This window comes from Suricata suricatta, chromosome 2, assembly GCF_006229205.1.
Source record: "Suricata suricatta isolate VVHF042 chromosome 2, meerkat_22Aug2017_6uvM2_HiC, whole genome shotgun sequence".
In the NCBI taxonomy this organism is placed as follows: Eukaryota; Metazoa; Chordata; class Mammalia; order Carnivora; family Herpestidae; genus Suricata; species Suricata suricatta.
This window is the reverse complement of record NC_043701.1, coordinates 167,586,024-167,605,219: the sequence shown is the minus strand read 5'-3', so window position 1 is coordinate 167,605,219 and position 19,196 is coordinate 167,586,024. Positions and strand designations below refer to the sequence as shown.

Genomic DNA, 19,196 nt, shown 5'->3' with positions numbered 1-19,196 from the left:
AAAACAATGACCTAATCTGAGGGGAAAAAAAAGGAATTTCAAAAATAAAGTTTCCCAAACTTTTACTTAATCAAAACAAGGAAATTTTATGGCTCAATTTTTTGGCTTTAGTGTTTAGATATTCTTAGAACTATGTTCCCAAATTGCTCTCTTAAATTGAAAGTAATTTTTAAAGGACGGTTGCAAGGAGTTAAAGCAATGGTCCTAATCCTCACCAAAGGTCATAATCACCTGGGAGAACTTGAGAACTAGCAATGCCCAGAACCCTGCTCCATAAGGATTTTGATTCAGTGGGTCAAGGGGAAGATGCCAGCAGTGTCACTCCAGCAGTGTGAAGCTGTCCCATGGACTTCGGGGTGCGGCTGGGACCAGGAATCACTGATGTAGTTTAACAGAATGTGAAGCCATGTTTAAAAACCTCTTAGGTGAAGCAGACCTTTTCTTAGGCAAAATAAAAAGCATATATTTAAGAAAACTTTGTTTCTAATCATACAACTATAAATAAAAAGCCACATAAAATACCAAATTAGTCATAAAACCAATTTAATTGAAGCTATAAAAAAAGAGGCAATATAATTTGATAAAATAATTAGCAAAGAATATTTAGCATGTTTCAAAAGATTTCTTTAAAACAGGAGCAGGACACTTTACAAAAAGTTGTGTGGGAAATAAAATTCTTAAACTATAAGTAGAAATGTAACATTACAGAGTATCTTATAAAATACAAGGACAGAAATATAAAAGGACTGTATATGCTCTAAATCTGAAAACTGTTAATAGTGACTAGGTATTCAGGTTTAAATGTACAGTTCCTGGGTATGAGGATCATATTACTATACACATCTTCCAAACCAGTGAGCAGTATTTTCCAATTAACCATGAGTAGTATCATCTTCTACAAAGTCTTTGGCCATCTCTGCTGTGATCACATCAATATGACTAACCTGAAGAATAAATGTTTAAAAAAAGTCTGTTAAATCTTGAAAAAGAAAGAAAGAAAAATCAGTGTTCTCACTGTATAGAGTAATATTTAAAACATATGGCCTATTACCTATAAATTTTACAAATCAACACAAATGATTCTAAAACACTGATGGGTAAGACTCTTATAATGCTGCTTGTTCAATTCATTAGTTTATAAAATATTCTGCATTTTAGTACTCTCAAGATCCAAGTAAGTACTAATGTCTAAATGTTGAACCCCAATGTTTTCAGTTTTGATTATTTTGCTATTTCAAAGAATATCAAGGCTGAAGAGATCAAGATCTGTGTGGCCCAGCCAAATATAAATGAGTGCATGTAACTTAAAAACTGCACTAAATAGATAACAGAGGAAGGTATTGTTTCTTAATGCCTATGAAAATAAAATCAATGCAATGGATGCTATAAAATTAATTGCTAAACTCCACAGGCATTTGAAGGAAAAGCTTTTTCTTGACAAACTCATAAAATGACAACCTTATAGGTTTTCTTTCATGATTTAAGTAACATTAAGACAAGAATTTGACAAATATAATATGAACTTAAATGTCATATAAAAAAAATTTACCTTATTTCTAAACTTTACACCATAGAATTTGTCAGCTGACTCAAGCAGTTCAGGCCTAAAAGTAGTTGTAATAAATTGTGCATGTACAGCAAGTTCCATAATCATATCTATAAAAAGAAACAGTAATTTAATAAAACTCTTTTCTCAGTAGATCTAGATAATTTAATTTTATTTGAGAGACAGACAGAGAGAGAGAATATGTATGCACAAGGGGGGAAGAAGGGTAGAGGGAGAGAGAAGAGAAAGAGAGAGAGAGAGAATCCCAAACAGGCTCCATGCTCAGCTTTGATCTCAATGCTAGACTCATGACCTGAGCAGAAATCAAGAGTCAGACCCTCAATCCACTAAGCCACCAGGTGGCCTTAAGCAGATCTGAACATTTAAAAAGCAACTATCTTTACTCTTTACCTAAAATCCAAAACAGCCTGTGACTTTATTTTTCATGCAAACACCTGCAAAAATTACCAACTTAAGCTCTTAAATTTGGGATAAATCCTTAACCCACAATCTTACAGAATATGAAGTAGCAGCTACTTATAACACAGTATTAAAAATGTCAGAGCAAAATCAGCTTTCTCATAAAAATGACAACTGGGGCACCTGGGTGGCTCGGTTGGTTGGGTGTCCGACTTTGGCTCAGGTCGTGATCTCGTGGCTTGTGAATTTTAGCCCTGAGACATGCTCTGTGCTGACAGCTCAGAGCCTGAAGCCTGCTTCTGATTCTGTCTCAGTCTCTCTGCCCCTCCCCTTCTCATGCACTGTCTCTAAAATGAACAACAAAAAGAACAATCTTCCTCTCCTACCCACTTCTCAAAAGAGCTTTTGAGTTTACTAAAGACTAAAAATAGATTTTTAAAACACAGAATCAACATTTTATGTCATGGGCTACTCAAACATTAAGAAAAACAAGTTTTAAAATGAGAAACTTCTGAGGCGTCTGGGTGGCTCAGTCAGCTGAGCATCTGACTTCAGCTCAGGTCATAATCTCACAGGTTGTGGGTTCAAGCCCCATGTCAGGCTCTGTGCTGGCAGCTCAGAGCCTGGAGCCTGCTTCCCATTCTGTGTGTCCCTTTCTCTCTGCCCCTCCCCTGCTCATGATCTGTCTCTCAAAAATAAATAAATGTTAAAAAAATAAAATAAAATAAAATAAGAGACTTCTGTGTAAAAGTTTAACTGAAGTTAGGATTTTCAACTGACTCAAAGAAACACGTTGGCTTTTCACAGAACTAAGCTTTGTAAAGTATGTAAATTTTAAAAAACTTATTAAAAGAAATTTTATTTACTGAATATATAGATAGATAGATACACACACACACACCCCCCCCCGCCTAGTTCCCCCAAGTATTTTAGGCAACAAGAAGTCACAATCAAAAGAGGCAAGCTATCACTGATAAGTTCTCATCCAGTATAACCCAAAATTACCTGACACAGCCTTCCTATGCTGGGCATCCAGAGCCTGGTCAATCTCATCAAACAAGTAAAACGGAGCTGGGTCACATTTCTGAATGGCAAAAATCAGAGCAAGAGCTACCAAGGATTTCTGTCCACCGGAAAGCTGTTGCATTTCTCTCATTTCGCCTTGTTTTCCTGTAAATGATACCTAAAAAAACATTTAATTAACATCTAAAAGGTGTAAAATCATAATCACCTCTAGAAATTAAGTCCCATACAATAACACAACAATGTAATCTATAAAATATTCTACAAATCCCACTACAGTAATACTGGGAGTAACTGGATATAAAAGTATGTTACCCTAATTCCAACTCCAGTGAACTGGTCGACTGATGGCACACTGCTTTGTGACCCGGAACCCCTCTCACTTTCCCCACTTCCTTCTCCTTCATCCTGAGACTGACTGCCCTCCACATCTCCTTTCTTCATCACCAAAGTAGCTTTGCCACCAGGTACCAACTTCTGGAACACTTCACTGAAGTTCTTTGATACCTTAAAATCAATGAATGAAGGAAGGAATAAGTGTTAATTCAAATATAAGTTTTTAGGTGGAATTGCACATATGATTTCTTAAAGCAAAGACAAATATTTAAAAAACAATCACAAATATGGTTTAATCTTAAGAACAAGAGGAACAGATTAAATCCTTTTAAGAGCTGTGCAGTATGTTCTAGTTCCTGTATTATAAAACTATATGCTGGAATTTGTTCAACTGTATTAGATCCAACTATCTGTGGGAAAAAAAAGCTTTAAAACCTTTGCAAACTGAATAATAAACTAATAGCTAAAGGTTTTGTCTTGTGTGTATATTAACTAAGAAACAGAAACATACCTGTTTGAAGGTTAACTGAATAGCTTCGTATTTTCGAAGTTCAAGTACATTCATCAGTTCCATGATAGATTTGTATCCCCTATCCAATTCTTCTTGTCGTTTTATTAACTTTTCTTTTTGCTCAGAGAAATTTACAAACTGATCTAAAGCTTTTTTGTTAACATGGCTGTACTTCTTCAATTCTGTATTGCACTGTTCAAGTTTTCGAAACAGCTAAAAAGAGAATAAAATTATAAATAAATTCAAGTACAGAGAAATCTGCAATAAGACTTCAAATTTAAAGCCAACAAGACCTACCTGTTTGAGGCTCAGTGTCTGGTACTTTTCAAATGCTTCCTGGGGAAGTGACCCAAGTTCACGAATTTTCTTCATACACTCTTCTTTCTTCTTCAGTAGCATGCCTTGTCGATTTGTCATCTTTTCCAGTTCCTTAGTATCATGATTTATAGCATCCATGTGTTCTTTTTCCATATTTTTCCAGCGTTCCATACTCTTCTGAAGCTCCTTAATTCCAGCTTCTGTTTTATCAATGGAATTGTCCAAATCTAAAATGGGGGAAAAAACAAATTAGGCGACAATACCTCTTTTAAAGCTAGACTATTATTTAACCAAAGATTTTAATGTCCGAATTTATCAAAATAAATAGATTTTAGGTTTTTATGTTAGCTTAAATTTTACTGTGTAAATCTATGAAACATTTAATTCAGGACAAAATTGAAAGTATACATTAGTCACTCAAGTATATTATTTCTCATTATTGGATGTTATATTTATAAAAAACTAAAAAAATAATTTTCTTCTCAGCAACTAGGTGATAAAAAACTAATTTGGCTATTTCACACTTTTGGCAATAATTATACTCTCTCATAAAACTGTCACAAACATTTCCCAACAAAACAAAGGTTACTGTTTATAACCAACTCACTAAATTCCATTCACTGTAAATTATTTATGGTGATAGAAAACAGAAAAAAACGTTAGTATATGCCTTTTGACTATTTGGGTATTTCATTTTGTATTAAACAATTTTATCAAACAATTTAAATTTAACAAAATACCCCCCAAAAATGTAAAATTTTTAAATGTTTATTTTGAGAAAGAGCGTACAAGCAGGGAAGAGCAGAGAGAGAGAAGGAGAGAGAAGCCAAAGCAAGCTATGTGCTATCAGTGCAGAGCCCAACAACGGGCTCAAACTCATGAACGATGAGATCATCACCTGAGCCGAAACCAGGAGCTGGATGCTTACCCAACTGGACCACACAGGGACCCTCCCCAAATTTTTTTACTAAATAAAAATTCACCTTCTGATCGTGCCATAGTATCTTTTACTCTTTTATTGATTGCTTCAAGTTCTGAAGTTGTAGCAGTGAGAACAGTACCCCCTTCTGTCTCTCTCAGTTCATTAAGTTCCTGCAACATAAAAGGAACTTAAAACCATTAAACCACAAAATATGAATTCTGTTAGTTTCAAAATGTTATGACTTCAACAGTTTCTGATAGCGGTTATGTTGAATTAGCAAATAGAAAGTACACTCTGTATAATTACAAATATTTAAAGTATCCATTAAAATGGGGGAAAAGTAATAATATAATTAGAAAAGTTCTAAGCATGGGACTATGACTGAGAAAACATTAATCACTAACATTTACTCGTTACCTAGAATGTGCCAGGATAATCATACAAAATGGGTATTACTGTTATACTTATTTTTCACAAGAGAAAACTGAGGCTCAGTAATATTAAAATACTTGCACAAGATCATACACTAGATGGCACTGCTAGAACTCCAACCCAGGGGAAGTGGTCTTTCTCACCCCAAAGCACATGCTCTCAAATCAGAGCCACTCGTGCGTAAGTACTTTCAACAGGTTATGGTCATCAAAACACCCTCAAAAAAGAATGTACCTGTTCTACTTGGTCCAAGCGTTTTCTCAAATTCTCATTCAGGTATGTCTCCACTCGGGTAATGATACCTTCTAATTTAATTCTTTCATTCAGCAATTGTCTGTTTTCCTAGAAAGAAAGAAAATTGTTGGTCTACAAAGTCATACACAGTTCACACACAGCTGCTGTTAATCTGCATCACTTTGTTTAAATGAGCTGCAATGGAGTTTTACACCCTTCTAAAAAGCCCGATATATTCTTCATTTTCTCTCTTATCTATTCAGAATGCTTGGTTTGGAAGTTTGTAAGCTTGGTTCATTTTTTTTTCTTTTAAAAGATTTTATTTTTAAGTAATCTGTACACCTAACATGGGGCTCGAACTAACAACTCCAAGATCAAGCAAGAGTCACATGCTCTACTGACTGAGCCAGCCGGGCACCCCAACTTGGTTCTTTCTATAAGACATCTGTCAGAAATACTTCTTTATTTACTTTTCATCTTTGGACTTAGTGTTTACATCTCCATATTCAAAAGTCAAATGCTATTAAAATGTTTAATTAAAACAATATTATTACATATGTAAAGGTGATCACATCAACAAAGACAGCAAAGATAACAAGTCAATCTTACTAATAGTAAATGTACATTAAATAGGATGGAAGCAAATTAAGATTTCTTGCATAATCCTAACATCCAGAATAGTTTAGAAAAACTCTACTTTTATGGATAGAAGTCCAAATCTCATGTATCTATTTTCTCAAGGTTCCTTCTTCTGCATTCCCTTAGTACTAAGAAACTTTTCACAATAGCCAATTATCAATGAAAATCTCGTCAGTTGTACTTGCCTGCTGAAGTTGACGAATTTCATCATTCAGGGCATCCACTCTCTTCTGATCTTCTAGACTAAGTTGAGAAAGCAAATCTGTTCCCAGTTCTGCTTTCAATGATTCTCTGGTGGACTCCATAGCATGCAAACTTGCTTCCAAACTTTGTAAGCTACGTTGCTATGTGACAGATTTATTTATTAATAAAATATTAGTCTGTATGACTTATAATAGTGAAAAACTGAGAACAATCTATATTTGATGTTAAAATCAACTAAATCATAACACAAATAACTATTAGGTATCCATTAAATTTGATAATTAGAACTAAGTAGCAGTAAAAAAATACTTATGATATAATACTATCAGGTGCATGGAATAACCCATATTCCATGACCAAATCATATAAAAATCTTCTCGAATATTTTTTTCTTCTTGAATATTAGTAAGAAAAAAAAAACTGCTAAACATGTGTTAGGGTGTTGTAGTTGGAAAAAAATTTTTTAAACTGTTTAGTACTATTGATCTGAACAGTTTTTGTCAAAATTCCTACAAGTTTAGGAGACTAACATATATTATTACTTGTAATTCAGCAGTAATAGTTTCTACCTTGTTTTAATAGAATCTGGATAAAATACAACCACAAATTCAACTTCAGAAATAGTGCTTAATAGACAAAAATGATTACTGACAGGACAACCTATATAACATATGTGCACCCCAATTCTAAAGAATTAAATCTGTAATGAATGGGACATACTTACGAACCTTTGGCATAAAGGTTTTCTCTGACTGCTGCCTTTTCTCTTTGAGCATCTTCATTTCTGATAATATGCTATCTCGAGATGCTTTAAATTTCCTTTGCTGGGTCTCTATCTGCTGCATTTGGTTCATCAACTGATCAATTTCATTATTAATCCATATACAAGGCTAAGGAAAATGCACTCTAAAACAGCTCTTAAAAACACTGTGTATCCCCTTCCTTTTACCTCCAAATAAAAGTTATTTCCTCAGATTTATGGACCATAGCAATGCTGAATTAAATACTACACCATTTCACCCCACCATTTCTCTCTCAAAATAACTTACAGATTTTCCTGAAAGCCAGCCAGCTAGCTAGCTAACTATATAAATCTTGGGAAATCCTAAGAGAATCTAAATGAAATATTATTTTTTATATCTGTTCATTCAAAAAATATTTACTGTGTAATCTATTATGCTTAAATAACTACATAAAGTAGTTATGTATGAAGAGGTCTTGCCCAATATAGAAAAACAATAGCACCTCACTGGATTATTAAATAGAGGAAAGTAGTGGATGTATGCTGTCAACATTCACCTTTCTTAGTGTTTCCCCATGTTTTCTTTGTGCCAGCATCTTGCCAAATTTGGGCAGTTCTTAAGATGCTCTACAGACCCTCAAAGAGTCAAAACTAACATGTTTGTTTATAATGGCATTACTGATGCCCCCAATCCTTCTTCCTTGAAACAATAACCTGGTTTTCCTTCTACAACTCTGACCAATCAGAGTTTCCTCTGTTAACTTAAATTTTAGTGCACCTCAGGTTCTTTGCTCTCAGGAACAGACTCGCTGCTATTAGCTATTTAATAAGCTTCTATGCTTAAAGAAAAGTCAAACATGAAGAATCTTTTTCTCACTGTATGTATGGTAAGAAAACACACTTAACATTCCAAAGATTATATATTCTAACCCAAACACAGTTCTCCATAGTAGTACAAGACAAAAAGATATTTTAAGTATTTCTGCATAAGATTATATATTCTAACCTAAACACCGTTCTCCACAGCAACACAAGGCAAAAAGATATTTTCAATATTTCTGCGCAGGTTTTCATTGAGCTTTGCTTCAAGCTCACCCAGTTCTTCTTCTGCTTTTCTAACATCTTTCTGTAATTCAAGTCTAGACTTCCTTGTGTCATAATAACCTCCAGTGAGAGCACCCCGATGACTAACTTGGTCACCTACAAATAAAGCATAAGAAAGATAGAGATTCTGTAAAACAACTTCTTTATTCAATGATAAATTGATTTATAATCAAACAACTAATCTAAAGGCTTTATTTAATGAAAATTAGAAAGGATTTAAGTCAGTCTGAAAAACTTATGCTTTCCAATTGTTAAAATCTTCATTTAAAAAATGTGCCTTCTACGGGCTTAGTTGGTTAAGCATCTGACTTCAGCTCAGGTCATTATCTTGCAGTTCATGGATGTGGACCCTATGTCTGACAGCTCAGAGCCTTGGGCCTGCTCTGGATTCTGTGTCTCCTTCTCTCTAACCTCCCCTGCTCATGTTTCTCTTGCTCTCTCTTTCAAAAATAAACATTAAAAAAAAAGTGCCTTCTAGAGTTGTTTGAACATCTGCCAGAAAGGAAAGAAGTGCTAATAAAGACTAATGGGGACACGTCAACAGGACACAAGGACTTAGGAGCTTGGAATTCCCAATGGCCACATTTGGGAAAATTTGAACATCAAACGATGATGGCAATGCTGTAACATAATAAAAAAAAAGTCGTAAATCACAGTGCTACTTAAAAATAATAATAATAAAGAGGGGGCTCTTTACAGAGGAGTGACAGTTAATAAATATAGAAACCTTGACAGAATTTAAGAATCCCCATTTGGAATCCCCCGGTGTATTAACTGCATCAGGCAGGTCCAGCAAAAGATGCTAAACCATTGGTACAAAGTTGTCAGGGAACCTGATACTTATCTTTTCTTAAAGGATAGTCCCACATATCACTTACTAATTATGAAAAAGAAGGGGTACCTTTACAACTGCAAGATTGCTACTGGTCAAACTTAGCATCATCAACAGTGGGATATTGTGTGATGCAAGAAGTATACATCTTGAATGTTTAAATTGAATCTAATGATGAGGAAACAATAAGACAAATCCAGAAAAATGGAACAGTCTATGAAAAGTCAATTTCCTGAGGGTATGAGAGAACAGGAGGAGCTGTCCTATATTGAAAGACTCCAAAAAGAAGGCATTCCATGCATCCTTGATTAGATCCTGGACAGAAAAATATTTTGGGACAACTGGGAAAATTTTAATGTAGATACTGTTTAGATGATATTTTTGGATTAATGTTAAATTTCTTAGGTGTAACAATATAATACCTATGGTTATTAAAAAGAATGTCCTTACTCTTAGAAGATATACATAGTTAAATTTCAGAAATAAAGTAGCATAACTGTATTTATTTTATAACTTATTCTCAGAGGTAGTTCAAAACAAAAAAAAATTGTCTATAGAGATAAAGCTGGGGAGGGCAGCTTACCTTCTTTCATCAACAAATAAATTATAAAGAGAAGGAAAAAATTTAAAACTGAAGGCAGGTGAACTTACACACCAGAGGTTCTTAACCTACACTTCATGGATAACATTCAGGAAATCCATGACTTTGGTAGGAAAAAAAAAATTACATATTTATTTTTCTACTAATTTCACAGTGAAATTTAGCAATTCCCTCCATAACAAGGAAGAACTACAATGCTATTATCACTAATTGTAACTCTGTTAACAGGAGAAATAAAAGCTATTTTCTATCAGATTATACTTGCTGGAAATTTCAAAATATTGTTTACACGTATCAGTACTTCACAATTATATTAGATCCACTGCTAAATCTGGTATTTGAATACCTTCAGGAATTACTATGTCATACTTGAAAAAATACTATGATTACCATGCCAATATAATTGGTTTCTTTTGGGATCCAAAGTATTTTATTTTACACACTTAAAAACATTTTGAGAAAGGGTTCATAGACTTTACTGAAGAGCTAAAGAAATCCACAGTGCAAAAGGTTAAGAACTCCTATAGACCAACTGATTATACTTAAGAGGAACATCAACTAAATGTAAAGTGAGGATCCTGTTTGGACTCTGACTTAAACAAACCAACTATTTTTTAAAAATGACAGATAAATGGACATGAACTTTGAAATACTTAAAACAAAAATGGAATTTATTTGTTCAAAGCCAAGAATTACTATTACAAACCTTCCAGGGTAATGCAGTCCATAGTGAAAGCACGTGCTAGCTGCGTTGAAACTTCCATGCTTCGACAAATAAGTGTTTTTCCAAACACATGTTTGAAAGCTTTGTCAAATCTGGGATTGTACCTCAATTTACTTATCATAGGAATAGCATCCTAAAAATGAATATTTTGTCAGCAAAGAGATCACAACACAAAAGATGCTAGCAAAATTATGAATTACATCTTTACGAAATAAAAATAAACACAAATGCCTATTTCAAAACTATTGTTTTTTACTATAAAGAAGTTTGAAAAATCATTTTACTGAAATATCTGGGAAATTGTATTCATGTAATCATCCAGGTTTCCAAGATCACAGCACAGTGACAAACAATTTAGTGGCTCTACAGTCAGGTACACAAGTTCAAATCCTAATTCTGATACTCATTAGATGCTTGCTATGGACAAACTTCTCCATTTAATAGTTACTTCGCCTACAAAACTGCAATAATAGTACCTTCCTGATAAAGACTAGGCAAACTAATAATATGTAAAAACACGTAAGACAGCATCTGTCACACAGAAAGTTCAAATAAATGTAAACTAGTAGTATTTCCTCAAAATGTTTTCACTTTATTATATATATATATCTTAGATATTCAGAAAAATATATATTTTTATAAAATTTTCTTTTACATTCTTCTAAGCTGTTAGAAAAAGATTTTTATAATTTTAAATCTAGGAAATATATCTTACATACAGAACAATGCAACAAATGTTAAGCTTAAATTAACAATTGTAAAGAAAACACCAATATAATTACCATGAGGATAAGAAGTAAAACACCACTGACAGTCATCACGTGTACCCGTTGCCTCATCACACAGCAGTTACCTGCTGGAGGTGACCACTACTGTTCGTGTAACTAGTTCCTTGTATTTCTTTCTATTCTATCATTTATATTTAGTTTTATGTAGTTTAAAGGGAACCGCACTACATGCATTCTGGAGTCTTGCTTCATTCACAGTATCACATTTGCAACTCAATTTTTCCTCCCCCTCAAAACTTCAAAGATAATTGTAGATATACATAATATTCTCACTGTTCTACTTAAGTTGTTATCATTCTCAGAGTTTCAGCTTTAACCTTAGAGAACAGTAAAATAGTTGCTAATACCATCAACATTCAGAAACCAAATACCTCAAATTACATTTTTTTCATTAGAAAACTTAAAATATATTCACTTCAAATGACAGTTCCTCAGGGGTTTCTTCTCAATTTTGTCACCTGGGATACTCTCTCAAAGTATCCTGTGCTTATGTTATTTTATCATTTTACACATTTGCAATGATTTGTTTCATGCCTTGGCTGTGACCTCTCTTCCCATCCCTATGCTACATGGGAAGAAAGCGTGCTTATCTCACAGATCAGTGAATCCTAATGCACAGTGCCTGTGCACTAGCATGGGCTAACCATGAGAAAAGAACACTTATTGAAAGGTAGACCTTCACACAAATCAACTCACATTGGTCTCAGGATAGGCAGTATCCCTGACATCTAACTTGTTAAGAGGCAGAAAAGTGACCTCTCCAGGAAGATTCATTTTATTAAACTCCATCAAAATCTTCGTGCTGACTTCATCTGAATCAACAATGTGATAAAATAGCCTACAGGTAAACAAAGCAAGACACATTTGTATTGCTAGACTTTAAAGTGCTATAAACATTTAAGCAAACAATTCACTTTTTTTCTATGCAACCCAATTTGTAGTGGGATAGGGTGGGAGGGAAACTACTCATAAAATTCCAATGGGGATAGGGAGAGAACTACAATTAGGAACCCTTAACACCTACATCTTTAACCAGAAAGTTAAATAAGCAACTAGGATAAAAGATAATGGGAGATGTATTGTACTAAAACTTCAAAAAGCTTCTTATTCTTATTCCTTTTTTCCTTTCAAAAATTCAAAATACCAAACAAAACCTCACCTGTTGCCAGCAGTGACTTCCACGCATGTGTAAAAAGCAGGTTCACATTCAAAGTTATTCATCACAATACCGTGATAGCCATTTTGAACATGCTGGTTTATTCCTTTCCTACGAAAGTGGTCGAGTACTTTGTTTATGCTGTCTATTCCATTTAAAATAGCCTGTTAAATTGCCAGAGGTGAAAAGTATTAAAATAATATTGCCAACGGCACCCCTGCTGCTAAGAAATAAACCTATTACTCTACACATTAAAAAAATATTCCAGAGATTAAACTAAACACCCTCCCCAACAATACCTCACCCCCTTGAAAAATGCCAACTATATGAAACACTTTTATATTATGGGTTCTGTCCTATGATACTAATGTTAAAAATAGGCTCTTCATCTAAATATCACAAGTGCTATCATTGATAGCATGGATGGTAGTAAGGGTGCTTAAACAAGACCCATCATTTCAATTTTATAGGACAAGTGACTTGCACTCTTATTTATTATCTGGAACCAACAACTTACAGCCTGAAAACTAATAAATTTTTGTGTAATAACTGTCTCAATGTAAACTGAAGTAATGAAAAGAACCTGCCCACCTTTCCTGTTGCTGCTCTAAGAAGTTGCTGTTTCTTTTCAAGATCTTCTCTTTTAGCAGCAAGTGCTTGCTGTTCTGCATTCTCCTCTCTCCACAAGTAACTAATCAATAAAAATTAGACTGTCTTTAATTTTAAAAGCATGAAGAAGATGTACCAACAGTATATAATTTAGGATAAAACACTGGAAAAAAAATCAAGCTTGAGTAGTTCATTTATAACTTCTTTTTTAGATTTTAAGTAATCTCTATACCCAACATGGGGCTTGAACTCACAACCCCGAGATTAAGAGTCACATGCTCCACCGACTGAGTCAGCCAGGTGCTGCTAGTTCATTAACGATTTAATAACCATTTAATACCCAGTAACCAGCATTACTCAAAAAAAAATTAAGGCATATTTTAATCTATACTAACTTTCTTTCACTTTGTAATTCATCTTTCTTATTTTTTACTTCATAGTATTTTCTGTCCAGTTCTTCTACTCGAGCTTTGACTTCATTAAGATCCTGATCCAGTTTCTATGGAAATAAAAATAACTCAAATTTAAAATCCAATTTCATGCAAACGAATCCACAGTGACAGAAAGCTCAGTTGTTGCTAGGGGACAGCACAGGAGGGAGGAATGGGAAACATTCTGAGGTGATGAACAGGCTTGTTATCCTAACTGTGGTGATGATTTCACAGATATAAACATACATCAAAATTTGGCAAGTGGTACATTTTAAACACATGCAATTTACTGTATGCCAACTGTACCTTAATGAAGCCGTTAAAAAATCCAATTCTATTTTTTAAAAAGTTCCTTTAGACAAGAGCACATCAAGAGAAAACATAAAAACCATGAAATGAATTACTCTATAAAATACTGCTATAATTTAACTTGCTCACTAATGATCTAAGCCTTTCTACTTGTATAATACATGCTATAAAATTTTAGAAAAATACACTCACAAATTCTCAAAACACTGCAGTGAATACTCTTCACACCACTCCCTCTACACACAACAGTAGAACACAAGAGATCTGGGATTATACTAAGAAGCAAAAACTATTCCACATAATGTAATTAGCACTATAAAATCATCTCTATCCAGTATAAAGGTCAGACTTCACCAGTGGAAAAGGGTGGCTGAAATACTGGAAAATAATGAAGTTCAAGCTTGAGAATGAATGAGTAAAAACTCTAGTGAAAAATCTTGGCTCATCACCAAGGCTATTTCAAAAAAGCATTTGTTGAGGCTGTTTCCATAAACTAAAAAAAACACATTTTCTTATTCCAAGAAAGGACATGTAGCTATCACAGCTAACAACTACAATAATGACTTTCCACATAACTACCTGGATCAACTTGTGCTTTCCTTTCCCTCCATATAGTATCCTGACATTGGAATTCTGAGGTTAAGAGATATTGTCTATTACCCCTGGTCACTTTTCTACCAGCTATTTATTAAATTTTAAAGATTTATTTATTTTGAGATAGTGTATACATGTGAACAGGAAAAGGGCAGAAAGAGAGAATCTGTGCTCAGAGCACAGAGCCTGATGTGGGGCTCGATCTCACAAATCCACGAATCCTGAGATCATGAGCCAAAATCAAGGGTCAGATGCTCAACCAACTGAGCTACCAAGGGCCCCACTACTAGTAATTTATGAGTACTGAGACAGTTGTGTTTGCTCCCCAGTATGTTTTCATTTTGTTGTTGTTCAAGCTGTGATTACATTAGGTATTAAACTGAGAATATGAAGACAAAGGAAAGAGCAGTTTCTTTAAAAACTTGATTCAGTTTTGGATATACTTAAAGGTGACTCACTAAAAATTTAATTAAATGAGGAAATCAACTCTAAAAGATTAGGGTAGATAACTATATAACACATAAATGCATGTATTAACTTGTAATATATACTTTATAACAAAATACAGTAATTCAAAATATCAAGCCACAAAAGTCAAAATAAGACTAGGGAACTGATCCAGATTAAAAAAGAGAACAGAAACATGACAATTAAATGCAATACATGACCCTAGACTGAATCCTGAATTCTGTTTTCATCCAACTTTAAGGAGAATTATACATGTGTGGCTCATAACAAAAAAGTCCTTGGGAACTCCAATCACTACTCATACTCAAACACCTCAGGCTCTACATCAAAAGACTGGTATGTACTCTGCTGGTGGGTGTTGATAACGGGGGAAGCTACGCATGTGTGGGGGCAGGAGGTACATGGGAAATTTCTATACCTTCCTCTCAGTTTTGCTGTGAACCCAAAAATGCTCTAAAAATAGTCTTAAAAAAGAAAAACTGGAAAGAAAAAAAAAAGACTAGTACATGAGCATACATTTACTTGTTTAAACAAAATACTTAATACATAAGTATATCTTTAGATGTTATAAATATATGTATTACTTACAAAATATAAATACACACATGTATTAAAATTCTATGCATTTATGGCTTTTCTGATAAATCAGTAACAAACGGGTGCAGATTTCATGGGGCAAGAGGGTTCCTCTGCGCATGTACGTACACACCGTCTTCACCCTACCCCTGTCCTACACTCCCTTCTCATCACTTCCATCACCCTCCAGTTATCTATATAGAGCCACACGTAACACTTAAAGCATTTTCCCCCTTTCTCATTTTGAATAATGTCAGATTCTTTTTTACTCTGGAAATGGTTTTATCTTCTACTTCAATTTTTAAGGAAATGCTAAGCATGTAAATAATGTTTAATTCATTTAGAAAATGTTATAAAATCACCACTACTTTATAACCAACAAAAAAATACTCTATAGTAAGTTATTAAATTGACAGAAAATTATGAAAGAATATAAAGATGAAGGAAAAATTTAAATAAGTTACTCTAAAGTTGTATTTTAGACTTATCATGTTAAAATTAAGGGTAGTTCAGGTACATTCTACCAATTCATAAAAATACATTTTAAAATATACTCAATCTACATGAACACTCACTGATATGGAAAAAATCTTCCTTGAAAAGGAAAACTACCATGTACTTATTAATTTATATGTATGAATATTATTATATAAATTTTTAAATGTGGTGGTATTTTTTTATGTTTATTTATTTTTGAGATAGAGACAGAATGCGAGAGGGAGAGGTTAGAGAGAAGGTGACAGAATCGGAAGCAGATTCCAGGTTCTGAGATGTCAGCACAGACCCCGACACAGGGCTCACAAGCTGTGAGACTATGACCTAAGCCAAAGTCAGACGCTCAACTGGCTGAGCCACCCAGGTGCCCCAGTGCTGGTCTTTTCTAAGTTAACTACCTGTTTCTTATATATATTTTAAGAATAGCAATGTAAACTGTTTGAAAAGAAAACTTAAGTAGATGAAACTGCACATGTTTAGGTCTTCTGAAAGATTTTCACAAAGCAGCTATAAAACTTCTTACATTATATTGCTCCAGGTTTTTCTCTTTATTTGCCTCAGTGTCCTCCAGATCCTTATGGATGGCAGCAATCTGTCTTTTCTTGTCATTAATAGCCTGATCTAACGACTTGAGTTCCTTTTTAATCCACTTATCCCTTTCTTCTTTTGATGTAAACTGGCTTCCTCGACCCTGCTTTGCATAAAGATCTGTTCTTTCCTGGGTAGCTTGGGCCAATCTATACAAGACAGAAAAAAGGAATGGATTAAAAAAAAGACTAGGAAATAAACAAGTTTAACTGCATTCAGTATGTCAAAAGTACATAGAAACAAGAACCATTTTTTTTAAATTTTATAAAAAATATATAAAAAGAAACTGGTATCTAATAGAGCTCCTCAAAGTAGTACAATGTAACATAAATTTTATTTTGAAAAGTCACAGTTAAAGGTAAAATAGCCCATATCCTAAGGACTTCAGGCAGACAATGTATTTACTCCAGGTCTGGGTTAGTCACCAAAGCTAGAGACAGTTCTACTATCCTATCTCAGGAATTTTAAAAAATGCTCCAACTATATGTAACTATATAAACACTTTCAACTCCTTACAATTATCAAGGTTAAGAGGCAAGGGGAAAAAAGGTTAAAAGGCAAGAGAAAGACAGAGAAAACATTTATAATAAATAGGACAAATACTAGTATCTAGATTTCATACAATCCTACCAAACAGGGAAAAAAAAATCAGAAAAAAATGGGCAAAAGAAATAAATATTCAACAAAATATAGGTAGCACATAAACACAGTAATGTGCTAAACAATGAAATCAGTAAAAGCTGGCATGTCCCACCTACAGATAGATATGAAAATTTCTAGATATTAAAAAAACAATGCAAAAAGGAAATAGGATGTAACAGAATAAGATGTCATGTGGGAAAAAAGAAAAAAAAACAAACACCATTCATGCTTTAAGAAGTCCAACAATATCTCACTATGTTGTCTCAGGTGAGTTCACTTTTCACACCCTCAAGTTTGTCGAACTTACAATGAGAATAATGTGGATTTACTAGAGTTTCTGAGTAGAAAAATAAATGTATGCAATATGTATACATAACACTTGGCCCACAGTAGTTTTTTAATATAGGCTATTACTTTGAAATGGGATTTAACTTTTGCCCTGTGTCTTAACTCATAACAATTTGGGTTTTAGAGAGAAACTACATAAAAAGTTAGAAATGTTGGTGAAAGAAATCCCATACCTAGCAATTCCTCGCTCTTCTTTTTCTTTTACACTGTTGAATTTAGGTTCTGTTTCTGCCAGTTCTTTCTGCTTTTCTTCTATCTTCTCAAGCAGCTTCTGCCTCTCTTTTAATAAGCGTTTCTATAAAGAAGTACAAATGCAATTTTTTTAATTAAAAAGAATTGTTTTCAATGTTTATTTTTGACAGAGAGAGAGAGAGAGGGAGAGGGAGAGAGGTGCAGAGTGCAAGTGGGGGAGGGGCAGAGAGAGAGGAAGACACAGAATCTGAAGCAGGCTCCAGGCTCTGAGGAGTCAGCATAGATATGCCTGACATGGGCTCAAACTCGCGAATCATGACCTGGGCCAAAGTCAGATGCTTAACTGACTGAGCCACCCAGGCACCGACGGCCCCCACCCCCAGTAAAAATGCAATCTTAAAATTTTTAAGATTTAAAAATTTTGTGTTTAAGTCTAGCATAAAATATTACCTAATGAAAAGTAATCATGAGAAAACTAATCCTATAACACAAAACTTTTATTTATTATTTGCCTATTTATTTAAAGATTTTATTTTTAAGTAATCTCCATACCCAACATGGGACTAGAACTTATGACCCTGAGATCAAGAGTTGCATGCTTCACCAACTGAGCCAACCTGGCCTCCCACAAAGTTAATTTTTAAGTGAAAGAAACAAGGAGATAGTACGAAGTGCCACTTGAGTGGAAATTATTTTAATGTGCTAGATCTTTTAAAAAAATGTAAGCATCCATCCTTGTCACAGAAAGGATGGTCTTGTGTAATTCCTTGTGAATGTTTATGTCTTTCATTTTTGGTATTTTAACTCACCCTTTGTTCACTATTGCCAGCCAATTCATCTTGTAAGTCCTTGGCTTTAAGCTCCAACTTAGTCCTCTGCTTAATTTGTTCTTGTCTTTCAGCACTGAGCTGCTCCTTTTCTTCTTTCATAGCTGATATTTTTGTTTTCAGTTCTCTAACTTGACGTTCAATATCCTAGTCAAAAAGCATCAAAGAGAAATGAGTCAGACAATTAAAAGTACGACAGCAGAGTTTGGACACCATTAGCTCTGTCCCTTTTTTTTTTCTTTCAACTATGTATACTTCCAGTACTTTTCTGTCTTTACAATACTCAGCATCAGTGACATTCACTTAAACTTACCACTCCATAATTCTGTTTTTTAAAATATTGATTTTTGAGACAGAACCAAAACTTGAGTGGGGGAGGGGCAGAGAGAGAGGGAGAGACGGAATCTGAAGCAGGCTCCAGGCTGTAAGCACAGAACCTGATGTGGGGCTCAAATTCATGATCCATGAACTCAGGACCTGAGCTGAAGTCAGGCGCTTAACCAACTGAGCCACCCAGGTGTCCCTTTAACTTTTTTTTTTAATCATTCCATAATTCTGATACAAAAGGATCTACTTATATAACCT

General features: G+C 34.2%; 1 protein-coding gene across 1 annotated transcript in view; it reads right to left on the bottom strand.

Annotated features, from left to right (window-relative positions):
• Nucleotides 1–526: 526 nt before the first annotated feature.
• SMC3 (structural maintenance of chromosomes 3) overlaps nt 527–19,196 on the bottom strand; it is a 37,786-nt gene continuing 19,116 nt past the window's right edge. The window contains exons 11-29 of the mRNA XM_029932567.1: nt 18,594–18,758; nt 17,766–17,887; nt 16,538–16,751; nt 13,537–13,640; nt 13,124–13,223; nt 12,536–12,696; nt 12,073–12,214; nt 10,571–10,721; nt 8,375–8,527; nt 7,314–7,465; nt 6,567–6,725; nt 5,743–5,850; nt 5,138–5,246; nt 4,134–4,381; nt 3,837–4,049; nt 3,305–3,496; nt 2,972–3,149; nt 1,550–1,656; nt 527–944 (exon numbers count right to left, since the gene is read on the bottom strand). Of these exons, the coding sequence (XP_029788427.1) occupies nt 873–944; nt 1,550–1,656; nt 2,972–3,149; nt 3,305–3,496; nt 3,837–4,049; nt 4,134–4,381; nt 5,138–5,246; nt 5,743–5,850; nt 6,567–6,725; nt 7,314–7,465; nt 8,375–8,527; nt 10,571–10,721; nt 12,073–12,214; nt 12,536–12,696; nt 13,124–13,223; nt 13,537–13,640; nt 16,538–16,751; nt 17,766–17,887; nt 18,594–18,758 (2,850 nt within the window). The 3' untranslated portion in view covers nt 527–872. The remainder of the gene's footprint in view (nt 945–1,549; nt 1,657–2,971; nt 3,150–3,304; nt 3,497–3,836; nt 4,050–4,133; nt 4,382–5,137; nt 5,247–5,742; nt 5,851–6,566; nt 6,726–7,313; nt 7,466–8,374; nt 8,528–10,570; nt 10,722–12,072; nt 12,215–12,535; nt 12,697–13,123; nt 13,224–13,536; nt 13,641–16,537; nt 16,752–17,765; nt 17,888–18,593; nt 18,759–19,196) is intronic.